The 13,407-nt window shown below is 39.3% G+C and overlaps 1 protein-coding gene across 1 annotated transcript in view; it reads left to right on the top strand.

Moving 5' to 3' along the window:
• The window catches only part of PCNX2 (pecanex 2), a 328,170-nt gene that overhangs the window by 145,020 nt on the left and 169,743 nt on the right, over window positions 1-13,407 (top strand). The window contains exons 17-19 of the mRNA XM_054980165.1: window positions 773-869; window positions 5,062-5,154; window positions 6,643-6,793. Of these exons, the coding sequence (XP_054836140.1) occupies window positions 773-869; window positions 5,062-5,154; window positions 6,643-6,793 (341 nt within the window). The remainder of the gene's footprint in view (window positions 1-772; window positions 870-5,061; window positions 5,155-6,642; window positions 6,794-13,407) is intronic.

Raw genomic sequence — 13,407 nt, 5'->3', positions numbered from 1 at the left:
GCTCTATGTTTGGTGCTGTTTGGTCCATGTTGTGATGGCCCAGAGTAGCAGGGCATGCTGTCTCACAGAGCTGTGTTGCTTGACAACTCTGTTGGCAGGAAGGGACAGTGTAGGCTGAAATATCCCACACACGTCCATGGAATGAGATTGGTCCAGTCCTTAGGTCCCTCTTCTGTGTATTCCAGTGTTCATTGGTGTCTTATAATGAAAATGTCCACATTTCATTTGCAGTGGTTTATTACATATTTCAGTGTTTAGAAGGGGGAAATATTTATGGAACATACCCAGTCAGATGCTTGGCCTTTTCTGGGAATTGCTGCCTACTACACAATCTCTTTCAGCCACTTCCTGGTAAATCATGTTTGGGCACAACCAATAGTAGTTCCTGAAGCACTTTACTGGAGAGCTACCAGCTTCTGCTACTGCGCACCATTGTGTGGTGTAAGAACATCCCTCCACCACTGGCTGGAGAAGCTGTTTTATCACAATTGAAATCTGTGAAGAGGGTTTATTTTTTTTTGCAAGTGTGTCATACAAAATATTCAAAGCCAGGGGTTTTTTTTTGCCTAAGTACATATTTATTTACAATGTAAAAAATAGAGATTGGTAGAGTGTTCAGATTCTGTCTTAAAGGATTCTACTTGGTTATCCAGTTGTATCAGAAAAGTTGGGAGTTCATTCTTAGATTGCTTTCCTCTGAAGAGAGTAACTGGCAAGCTGTAACATTAAAAATGTCCTGAGTTTTGTTTTTTGTTTTGTTTTTTTAAACTAGATCTCTTATTCAGGGTAAATATTTTCCGCACTTTCTACATCAACATTTGGAAGATTTGCAAACTGATCCACTTCCTGAGAAGATGAAAGAATCAGTGGTAGGCTTCCTTTATTGATTTGTATTGTGGAAACATGTAAAGGCATCACCTGAAATTCAAGAGCCATTCTTTCATATTATTTTAGACATCATGTGCCATTATGTGGTGGTCCCACACAGGGAAGTGGAGGCAGCTGCCCCTGGAGTCACTTGTGTGCTGGCATCCAATGGGCCATTCAGTCAACTGCCTGGCTACCTTGTAGTGAGTTGCACAGCCTGTGGTGGGCCTTCCCCCCTTCCTGGATGAGCCCACCTGTCCTCACCATTTCTGCCCTGTTGAGAGAGTTGTCCCAAGTTCCTGCTTTGTCCATTGATGCCCAGTCAAATTATTTAAATCTCTAACATGAAAACAAACATGAGACAGAGTTGTGAATTGTTTCAGAATCTTTCTTGAATGACAGAAAGAAAGGTATTATGGGCATGACTGTCTTCCTTGTTCTTTTTTTTTTTTTTTGCTGTATAGAAAAAAATCAGTAGGATTCTCTAATGTTATGATCATGATAACTGACAAAAAATAGAAGGTGCTCCTAGTGTGACACTAACAATGTAAGAGGGTAGATATCCAACTAGGAGAAACTAGTTGGGTATCTACCCTTTTACATCTTTTATAATTATGATAATTGCCTGTTTATGTGAATAATTGTTACCACTTAAATGGTGTTTTTCTTCATTATCTCAATCCTGCTGAGGAGGAAAAAGCTGTATAGCTTGTCTTGATATTTCCTCCTTCCCCATTTTGCCTACCTGACTCCCAAAGCCATATATGTTCCTGTCAACTGGGTGTTCTAAAATGGATTGCAAATATTTTAAGCAATGCTCTGCTTCATGCTGCCATCTGGGAACTGTAGTTCAACACTGCAAGCTGTTAGCATGCCTCAGTATGATGAATGCTGCCAACAGCCCAGCAGCACAAACACTTAAGGTGTCACTGATTTTAAATGATGCATGATTCTTCTGGAGCTTTTGTAATCCAAGCAAATTGTGAGCATGTACCACCAGCAGCTACTTGGCCAATTGCCATGCTCGCTGGTGTTGATTTTACAGATGCAAAATTATTCACATAAGCAAAAATACTGCTTGCTTTTAAATTGTGAAGAAATAATTATTGTAGTTATGTGAGATGCTTGATGTGAGAGCAAATAGTCATTGTGTGAGCAAGATAAGTTTAATTTTTGAATTATTTATTTGTGAAAAGTGAATTATCATGCCTATGCACCCCAAGCCACTCTTTGTTTGCTACCAAGTATGGTCATGTGTGATGAAGTGTTTCCTCTTTGACTAATGATGATGGTAAGGTGTTGGTACGGTTGCAGTCTTTCTTTTATAACAAAATGGAATAATTACATCAATGACTTCTTCTCTTTGATTTCATGAAATTATTTCTCTAGTCAGTTTAAGCATCTACTGACATAGCAACTTCCTGCAGTCCCGGTTCATTATTTTATATCAAACTGAAAACAAACAGAACATCCTGTGAATTGTTGACTGTATGATGAATAAAACAGTGTCTCACAGTATTCAGCCACCAGTTTACAAATTCCAGCTTCCGCTAGCTGTGAATTTGTGTCCCTTATGACTTGTGCAGTTAAAACACATCAAAAAAGTGTTAAGTGGTAGTCTGAGTATGTGAAAAAATAATATGTTGTAGTTGTGTGCTTATTGATACTACTGACTGCAACATAACCAAAATGAACCCTACACACACACACACACACACACACACACACACACACACACACACACGCACACACACACAAACTATAACAAGTGGTTTCTGCAGATAGTGCCTGTCCGCTGATCAACACACACAAATGCTTTTATACTGGCTAAACATTATTTTGAATTGGACCTCTTGAAATCATTATGTTTTTGAGCTGAAGATAATTGATAGTCTCTTCCATATTAGGCCAAAACAAATTACTGTATGAAAGAAACCTCTGTAATTTCACATTCATGTTAGAAATAACTTACATCGCATGTTCCAGTTACCTGTGCTACATTTTAGCTGCTTGAATAGCACTGTAGCTATTGTTAGCTTTGGCTTCTGGAATTACAAAGCAGCTGTGTTAGATAATTGACCATTCAACTTTGGGGGTGGAACTTCTAGCTTCATAATTACTTTCATAGGCATTCACAGGGTCGATTGCTGCATTAACCAGCAGCTTGAAGGTATTGATGTGTTACATTCAAACCCAACTTCCTGCTTGATCTTTGAATAACGATACTCAGAGAATAAAGCTCCAATTAAATAATTTTTTTAAAAGAAGCCCACAGGGCATTTCATGTTTCATCTATGAAGCTTGAGAGATTCAAAATAGCTTTGTGAAAGGTGAATTCTTTTCAAGATACAAATTATCCAAAACTACCATCCAATTTATCCTCTTCCCAGACCAAGGCTGTCTGAACTCAGTCTTCTGCCCCAGGTGGCAGCAGTGTGGTGAAAGGGCTGCCCCCATTAAAACCTTTGCCAGCAGAATTAGTGGGTGGTGGGAACTGCTCCTGTGTGTTCTCATTGGCTCTGGGTATGTGGGGTGGGGGCATGCAAGCAATTAGGCTTGCTTGAAAATTTCTGCAGCTCATTGGAGCTGGGTGGGCTGGGAGACTATAGCTGCAATCCTGGGAACACTTTCTTGGAGGAAAGCCCCATTTATTAAAGTGAGACTTACTTTGTAGTAGACCTCCTGAGGACTACTCCTGATGACAGTTGCAAATACATCTGTTACTCCTCTCCTGTAGTGTCCTTGGGTTCTGTACCAGCCCTGCCCTAGGCTTATTGCTAATAGATTTGTTTATGCATAATGCATTCCATGTGTATTTAAACACTACAGCATGATCGTGTCAAACCTGTTTGGTACCATCACATGTATAGTGGGATATGCATTCCCCTTGATACTGTACCTCTGTGGGTGAGAATGTGCTTCCCATCAATAATGTGAGTTGCTATATTTTATCTGAATTTGAATTATTATTATAGTACAGGTGTGCATCAGACCAACTGAATAATGCCGTTGAGATGAATAATGACATTTATTATCTTAGCTTCACTAAATATTCACCACATGTATTTGAGAGAAACAAATCTCTTTTATTTAAAATACAATCAAATGTAATTCAGGATGCTGTAGATATGCTACCTCAAACCAATGTTTGTGAATAAGTATGTCACTGTATTACTTGTGCTCATACATTGATGGTTCAGTCCATTTTAAAATTATGGACAGTCTGCATTAAGATTTATATATGACTTTATATAATTGCCATATTTTGGTGGTAATGTATTGAACACGACTCCTCTAACAACAGCATTCATTTATACTGTAATCCTGGGGAGAGGGTGTGTAAAAATGTTCAGGGACCTGACTGGCTGCCACATCAACATATCTCCAAGATATGCCAATGTATTCTGGAGATATACTGCTACAACTCCCAAGCAGCACTACATACACCAGCACCACCACGTCTTCCTGTTGGAGTGCCGCTGATCCAACTCTCTGTAGCAGCAGGGGAGGGTCCAGGAGCACAGCAGGACTTAGTCAGCTCCCTAAGCTGCTTCAGCCCAGGAACACCCCCTGGAATTGGCACAAAGTTATGCTAGCAAAACCTGCAGTGTAGCCCATAGGTGCCCATGAAGTCCAGAAAAAGCAACTCTCCCTTGCATAGTCAACACAACCTTGGTGTTCCAACAACCATGGAAGGCAGACAAGTGCTATGCCCAGCATTGACTGGTCCGTGGGCAAAGCTGCACCCCCTGGCATGGCCAATGGCAGCTCCCAGCAGCCAATATAAACCCTGGTCTATGTCAGCAGGTCAGATGCCTAGTCACACAGCATGAGGCTATATCAGGTGGCCCCACAACTGTGGGACTTAGCATCTCACACCACAGGGACAGCTCTCCCACACTCAGGCAGTCAGTGCACCGTGCAAAAGGCAGATGGGGCCTTCAGGATCGTGCGGTTAGTGGCCTTTGTATAGAGTGAATGAAAAGTATATTATATGCTGGTTTTAACTCTTCTTGTGTAGTTAAGAGGTTTTACTATTTTCCCAGTATACATTTTTCTCTGAACACTGACTGCTAAGTACCTTAAAGTAAATTATAATGCAACTGTCAACTGCTAAGAATGGAGTGTTTTAATTTGGCAACTTCATATGGGGCTTTGCTTGAGTTTTTATGTTTTAAAAAATTATATTCACAGAGAGAAACCCTGAAATCAGATCTCATTATGTGCTCTGTGGCTGCGGTGCTTTCATTTGCAGTTAGTGCCAGTACTGTTTTTTTGTCATTGCAGGTAGGTCTCAGAACTCTTTTTCTTCCTACATTATTTCTTAAGTTGTTATGGCAAACTATTATGTTAGACATGGTAGAAGAAGAAGAAAAAGTTGATTTTAAGTGATCCATTATCACTTAATTGTACCAATTTGCACACTTAGGAATCTATACAATGTAGAGTCATAATAAAAGCCCATATAGAGGGTTAGGATAGGAAGAATTGTCTGGGATAAGCACTGGAAAGCTTGATGGGGAAAGTCCTATAAAAAGGTGGATTCTATAAAGCTAAAGGACAGGAAGATAGGCGGAGGAGGGGAGTTCATTTCATTCGCAGCTTGTTTCTGTGGAGGAGGGAGAGGAAAGTGATTTTCTGAGATTCCTCCTTGTCTTGCAGCCCTTTATCATGTGATACAGTTTGTTTGTGAGGCTCTTCCAGTACTCAAAGTGGAGATTCACGACAAAAGGCTGGCTAGTTGAGGAAGGAGAAAGATCTACTCTGCCAGTTCCTTTTATGAAATCTTCCACTGGATCCAACCCAATACACAGCAGCTTGCCACATGGACTCACACCTACTGAGTGGAAAGTTTATACTGCCATCATGTCCAGAATGGCTTATGATAATGTGAAATGCTCCATGCAAAACATAAGATTGATGTGGCAAGCAGTTCTAAACAATACAGACCTCATATGAAGTAGCAGTTTTTAATAGCCTTCTCAATGCAACCATAGTTTATAGACCAGCACCCACTCATTTTACCTGCTGACTTCACTTTGTAATTGTCATAGAAGAATTTTTTACTATACAACCTTAAGCATTTCTTGCATTTCTTCCTTATGTTCAGCATATTCTGACTTTCATTTCAATGACATTCCCTGATGAGACACTTTCTGTGTTGGATGTTCTAGTATGATGGACTTCTTCAGCCATGAGTGTACAGACCAAATGGCTTACAGAAGTGGGAGAAATCCTACAGTAGCATTTATTTCCTTTTCTTTAGAGCTCAAATATAAATAAATTTTGTATATCAAGCATATTATAAAATGAAAATGAAGAGTAGATTTTGCATTCATTTCCTCTGTTCCACATCTCCCTATCTGCTATAGCTACAAGCATATATTTTTCAAAATAAAAACTGGCAATTTTTTAATGAAGAAGCTTCAAGAAAATAATGGTATTTTAAAATTTAAATACATGTCTAAAATAAAAACAAAAGGTATGTAATCACCTGGATTGCTCAGGTGAGCCTGATCTCTTCAGATCTCAGAAGTTAAGCAGGGTCACCCCTGGTTAGAAATTGGATGGGAGACCTTGAATGAAGACTGGGGTTGCAGAGGCAAGGAATGGCAAACTACTTCTGTTACTCTCTTGCCATGAAAACCCCACAGGGATCACCATACATCAACTATGACTTGAGGGCAGGATTTTATTTTCATCTAATCATTTCTAAAATAATGTTTAAAAGAGATTTAGGATTTTCCCCCTTTCTTTTTTCCCTTTTTAACCCAGCCATTTCTCAGCATTGTGCTTTTCGCTTTAGCATGGACTGTGGGATTCGTAACACACTACATACTTCCTCAGCTTCGCAAACACCATCCATGGCTGTGGGTTTCCCACCCTATCCTTAAAAATAAAGAATATCAGAAGAGAGAAGTGAGAGGTATGTAAGCATTAATTTTGCTTTTTTCAAGGATGAGTGTATTGTTTGAGGGCCGAAAGATATTATTCATATGTAATCACTAATTTGTTAAGATAAAATGTAGCAAGAATGAATAAACAATTTTTATATATTGTCGAAGGCTTTCACGGCCGGAGAACGATGGTTGTTGGGGGTTTTCCGGGCTGTATTGCCGTGGTCTTGGCATTGTAGTTCCTGACGTTTCGCCAGCAGCTGTGGCTGGCATCTTCAGAGGTGTAGCACCAAAAGACAGAGATCTCTCAGTGTCACAGTTTGGAAAAGATGTAGGTCATTTGTATCTACTCAGGAGGGGTGGGGTTGAGCTGAGTCATTCTGTAAGAGTTTCCCAGGGTGTGGAATGCTAATGGCGGGAGGCTTCACTGTATCCTGAGGAGGTTCTTTTGCATATGGATTGGTGCTTGATGTGCTAATCTTCTCTGCAGGGCTATTTTTTTTTTTTTTTGAAAAATTTTTTATTGGGTTAGAACATTTTTATTTTTACATTACAATCAATTTTCCCCTAATTTTTCGTTTCTAACCCCCTCCCTTTCCCCCCCTTTTGTTGACTTCCAACAGCTTTCCCACCCTCTGTCCCTTTTCCCTTACTTCTATTAAATTCCTCTGTCTAAAACAGATTTACATTCTCCATTATATTAAGCAGTGCATCATTAACTCCTTTAATTATTATACACCCAAACTATACGTCTTTAGATAAACAATTTATCCCATTTTCCAGTTTTGAATAATTCTATATAAACCTATATATCATAAACCATAAAAATTTCCCACATTTAAATCAAACAATTTGATTTGTTCTCTATATATTACTCATTTCAACTTTTTATGGTAATTCTATATAACTCCTCAGATACTCAATCATTTTAACTCTTCTATACATTCAGTTTGGTGCATATAAATCTTGTCAAAGAAAGAAAATATTGTTAGTTAGTCAATCCTCATGTTTAAACCTTATCATTAATTATTCTCTATCAGTTGACCTATACATATCTATATATATCTCAATCAATTAATCTAACTGCTTATAAATTCACATTTCTCTTCCTCCCCCGGTAAAGTCACCCCTCTCTTTTATACTTTTATTATATTTCAGTAGTTCTCAAACTGCCACAGTTTTCCTCCCACCTCCCATTTCTTCTCCAGGTATTGTTTCAGCTTCTCCCAGTCTGTGTTGAACTGCCCTGAGTCCAGATCTCTCAGTTTTCTTGTCATCTTGTCCATTTCAGCCATATACAGCAATTTGTAGATCCAATCTTCAATAGTTGGTACTTCTTGTACTTTCCATTTCTGCGCATACAAAAGTCTAGCTGCTGCAGTCATATAAAAAATCAACGTCCTATGATGGGCTGGAATTCCCTCCATTCCCAAGTTTAGCAGCAGGAGTTCTGGGTTCTTATTTATTTGAAACTGTAAAATTTCACTCATTTCTCTTATTATTTCCCCCCAGAACTGCCTAGCTACCTCACACGACCACCACATATGATAGAGGGAGCCCTCATGTTTCTTACATTTCCAGCATTTATTAGAAGTATTCAAATTCCCTAGCGCAATCTTCTTTGGTGTCATGTACCAACGATAGATCATTTTGAAAATGTTCTCTTTAATATTGATACATGTCGTTGTCTTCATTGTAGTTTTCCACAAGTATTCCCATGCCTCCATTGTTATTTCTTTATTGAAATTTATAGCCCATTTCACCATCTGTGTTTTAACTATCTCATCCTCAGTATACCATTTCAGCAATACTTGGTATACCTTGGATATTCTTTTCTTGTCTTCTTTAAGAAGGGTCTGCTCTAGTTCCGAGTTCTCTGTTCGTATGCCCCCTTTTGCAAAGTCTGAGTTGTATAAGTCTCTAATCTGTCTATACTGAAACCAATCATAGTTAGGTGATAGTTCCTCTTGCGTCTTTATTCTAAGTTTAGATACTTCAATCTTAGTTATTTCTTTGTACGTTAAACATTGTTGTTCATTATCCACAGCTCTCGGATCTATCACCTCATATGGAACCACCCACAAGGGGGTTCCTTCTTGTAGGTAAGTTCTATACTTCTTCCAGATTGTAAATAGACTTCTCCTTACAAAATGATGCAGGAACATCGAGTTGACCTTTACTTTGTCATGCCATAGGTATGCGTGCCATCCAAAAATTTTTTTATATCCCTCTAGGGCTAATAGTTTCTTATTCTTTAATGTCATCCACTCTTTTAGCCAAACTAGGCAGATTGCATCATGGTAAAGTCTCAGATTGGGCAGTTGCATTCCGCCTCTCTCCTTTGCATCTTGTAAAACTTTTACTTTCACTCGAGGCTTCTTGCCTGCCCAAACAAAATCTGATATTTTCCTCTGCCATTTTTCAAATTGTTTAGAGTCTCTGATGATTGGTATTGTCTGTAACAAAAACATTACTCTTGGTAACACATTCATCTTAACTGCTGCAATCCTGCCCAACCATGACAGGTTCAATCTATTCCATTTGATCAAGTCTCTCTCTATCTGAGTCCATAATTTTTCATAATTATTCTTGAACAAATCTATATTTTTTGCAGTCAGCTCAACTCCCAAGTATTTCACCTTACTAGTTACTTCACAATCCGTTGTTTCCATTAACAATTGTTGTTTCTGCTTAGTCATGTTTTTGCATAATATCTTTGACTTCTTTTTGTTAATGAAGAAACCTGCCAAATCTCCAAACTCCTTGATCTTGTCTATCACTTTTGGCATGTTCTCCAGTGGGTCTTCTACAATTAACATTATGTCGTCTGCAAATGCTCTGACCTTATATGAATAATCCTTTATTTTTATTCCTCGTATTTCCTCATCTTGTCGAATTTGTATCATCAGAATCTCCAATACTAAAATGAACAACAATGGAGATAACGGGCAACCTTGTCTTGTTCCTTTACTAATCGTCAATTTTTTGGTCAATTCATCATTCACTACAATTGCTGCCGTCTGGTCTCTATAGATTTCCTTGATTGCTCTGACGAATCTTTCTCCCAGTTGTAGCTTTTCCATAGTGGCAAACATAAAGTCCCAGTTTAAATTGTCAAACGCTTTTTCAGCGTCTACAAAGAAGAAACCAACCTCTTTGTCACAACGCTTGTCGTAGTATTCAATAGCATTGATCACTGTCCTTAAGTTGTCTCTTATTTGTCTGTCTGGCAAAAAGCCTGCTTGTTCCTCCTCTATGACTTCCGAGAGCCACCCCTTCAATCTCTCCGCCAATATCTTCGCAAAAATTTTATAGTCATTATTGAGTAGTGATATAGGCCTATAATTTTTCACGCTAGTCAGATCTTGGCCCTCTTTTGGGATCAATGATATATTCGCTTCGCTCCAAGTGTCTGGAATTCTTTGATCCCTAAAAACTCCGTTCATCACCTCTTTTAGGAATGGTGCCAGTTCATTGGCCATTGTCTTATAAAATTTAGCCGTAAGTCCATCTGGCCCTGGCGCCTTTCCTAGATTTGCGGATTGTATTGCCATATTTATTTCCTCATCAGTTACTTCACTGTTCAACTTATTTCTCCAAGCTTCCGAGATCTCTGGAAGTTTGGTTTTCTCCAAATATGATGCTATTGATTCTTTGTTTACTTCTTTTTTATTATACAGCTTAGCGTAAAATTTATAAAAGGCTCTGCTAATGGTAGTCTGCTCCAAATACGTTTTGTTTTCTTCACAAATTTTATTTATTATTTTCTTTTCCCTTTTCTTCTTTAATTGCCATGCCAAATATTTCCCAGGTTTATTAGCACCCTCAAAAGCTTTTTGATTCAGTCTTTTAAGGTTCCACTCCAATTCTTTGTTACTCATTGCTGTTAACTGTTCTTGAAGAATTTTGATTTCCTGATGTATTTTCTTTTTCCCTGGTCTCTTTTTTAACTGTACTTCTTTGGCCTTTATTTTCTCCTCAATCTCTTGTCTTTTCTCCTCTTTCTTTTTCCTTGCTCTACCATTTAAGTCCATTAGTATGCCCCTTACAACCGCCTTGTACGCGTCCCAAACTTTACTGGTTGGTACTTCTTTATTCACGTTGTATTGTATAAAAAACTTAGTCTCTCTTCTCAGTGTTTCCATATTCTCACTTTCCTGTAACAGGTCCTCATTTATTCTCCAGGCTTTCCTTTTTCTCCTTTTTCCAAATTTCCACATAATTGGGTTGTGATCTGAGCCTACCATCGGCATTATTTCTACCTCCTTAGTCCATAGCGCTAAGTCCTTTGAGGCCCAGATCATATCAATTCTTGATAATGTAAGATGCCTTGCAGAATAAAAAGTAAACTGTTTGGTTTTAGAATATTCTCTCCTCCATACGTCTTCGAGAGTCTCTTGTTGAATCAACTCAAAAAAAAGCTTTGGCAATAGTCCTCTTTTCTTTTGTGCTTTTGTAGTCTTTTTGTCTAATTCCAAATCTGTCACTCCATTGAAATCTCCAGCAAGAATTATCTGGTCATATACAAGATCATCTAGGTGCTTCCTTAAGTCCTCAAAGAAGCTTTCCTTTGCACCGTTAGGTGCATAAAGTCCGACTACCAACACTCTCTTTAAGTTCCAATTACATTCCACTGCTACAAATCTAGCTTCCACATCTCTCATAACAAATTTTGGCTGCAGCTCCTCTTTTATATACAACACCACTCCTCTTTTTTTCTTGTTGGAAGCCGCTACAAATTCTTTGCCCAATTTTCCAGATTTTAAATATTTTACATCCTGTTTTCTAATGTGGGTCTCCTGCAAACAAACAATATCACATTTTTGTTTTAGTAGCCAATGAAAAATATTTTTTCTCTTATTCGGTGAGTTTAGTCCATTTACATTCCAAGATAATACTTTACACTCCATATTCATGGTTTTGTTGGTAAGTCTTTTTCATTGTCCTTGATAAATCTCTCCATCTCCCGCTCAGATCTGATACGTTTTTTTGCCCCTCCAAACTCAAAGGACACTCCTTCCGGTAACTCCCATCTGTATCTGATATTCATGTCCTTCAAAGTCTGAATTAGCACTCTATATTTTTTCCTGTCCAATAACACTGATCTGGGCAGTTCCTTCATTATAATAATCGTCTTGCCATCAATCTCCAATGGATCTTGAAATTGTTTGGTCACAATCCTCTCTTTCATATTTCTAGTTGTAAACTGCACAATCACATCCCTTGGTAGTTTCCTCTGGGTTGCAATTCTCGAGTTCACACGATACGCCACATCTAGGATAGCCACAATTTCCTCCTCCTCCTTCCCCAGGTAATCAGCCAACACCTCAGTCATCTGTTCTTGCGCTGACTTCCCTTCCACTTCTGGCAGACCACGAAAACGAAGCTGCTTCTCCATGTGTTTAGTTTCTGCAACTGACATCCTCCCCTTCACCAGCCTCATCTCTGTTTGTTGCGTGTCTATTAAATTCTCCATCGCGTCTTCTACTGTTTTAACTCTCTGCTGCGTTCCTTGTAATTCACTGCTAATCGTTTCCACACCTTTTTTCACTTCTGACAGCTCCGACTTTACTGTCTGTGTAACTTCCTTGACCTCTTTAATAAGCTCCAATTTCGTGTCCTTAAGTTCTTTCATCATGTCTATAAGTTTTTTATCCAAGTTTTCTATTGCCGATTGCCACTCTTTTTTCGACATCGTGGGGCTTGCTTTAGCTCGCTCCCACGAATCTGCTCTCTTCCTCAGCTCCGTGGCGTATAATTAAACGTTTTCCTTTTTTTTTAAATGTCCCAATCTTTGCCAAAATTAATTTTTTATATCCAAAATGTCGGGCGTCTTTTCTCTATGGTTTCTCTATGTTATTATAATCCAAGATGGCCTACTTCCTCTTCCGCTGAAGCCACGACCCTTCCACTTTCAAAGATGGCGATTCCCCACTTCCTGTCCTTTGGCAAGGGCCGCTTCCCTCCAGCCACTCTATTGTTGTTACGCACTTCCTGTCTCCCGTCTTCCCACAGCAGGTCTCGCGATGGTGTCTTTTTCCCACAGCTCCAAAACCACAGGTATTCAAAACAATAGTCCGATTTTTGTAATAACTTCTTTAAACTTAGTCTCTTTTAAAATACAACTCCTGCCGAGTCTTCACCTCCTTTTCGCTAGTCTGTTGCAGTTTAAAAGTCTACTTTCTTTCCTCTCTGTTTTTGTCAATCTGTCCCGTTTCAAGAGATAGCGATCTTTACCTTCTCTCCAGCTTTCTTGGGTTGTAATCGCTGTTTCGATCTTAAATTCTCCTCTCGACTTCCCTCCCCGATCGAAGCTTGGGTATGTAGGTCTTATGCCAGCCGAATTGGCCCCAAAATTGCCGCAGAGATTATAGCCGACCCGTCGCAAGGTGGGACCTCAAGGATCGGGGGGGAGACTCCTTGTGTAGAGCCCCCCCTCGTCCGAGATCTAACTCACCCTAGGGTCTTGAGCGTTCTTTGCCTGCTCCCCGCCTGAGAGCAGTCGGCCGCGGGTTATTTTCACCCCTCCGGCCGGTTAAAACGGCAATCCGGTCAGCTCCACAAATGGAGCTGCGTTAGACCTCCATGAATCCCAAACCGGAAGTCCCTTCTCTGCAGGGCTATTGTCGGGTGTGGAGTGTTT

Source organism: Eublepharis macularius, chromosome 1 (genome assembly GCF_028583425.1).
Source record: "Eublepharis macularius isolate TG4126 chromosome 1, MPM_Emac_v1.0, whole genome shotgun sequence".
Classification (NCBI taxonomy): Eukaryota; Metazoa; Chordata; class Lepidosauria; order Squamata; family Eublepharidae; genus Eublepharis; species Eublepharis macularius.
Note: the sequence above shows the minus strand (reverse complement) of the source record. Positions and strands in the feature narration are given on the sequence as shown.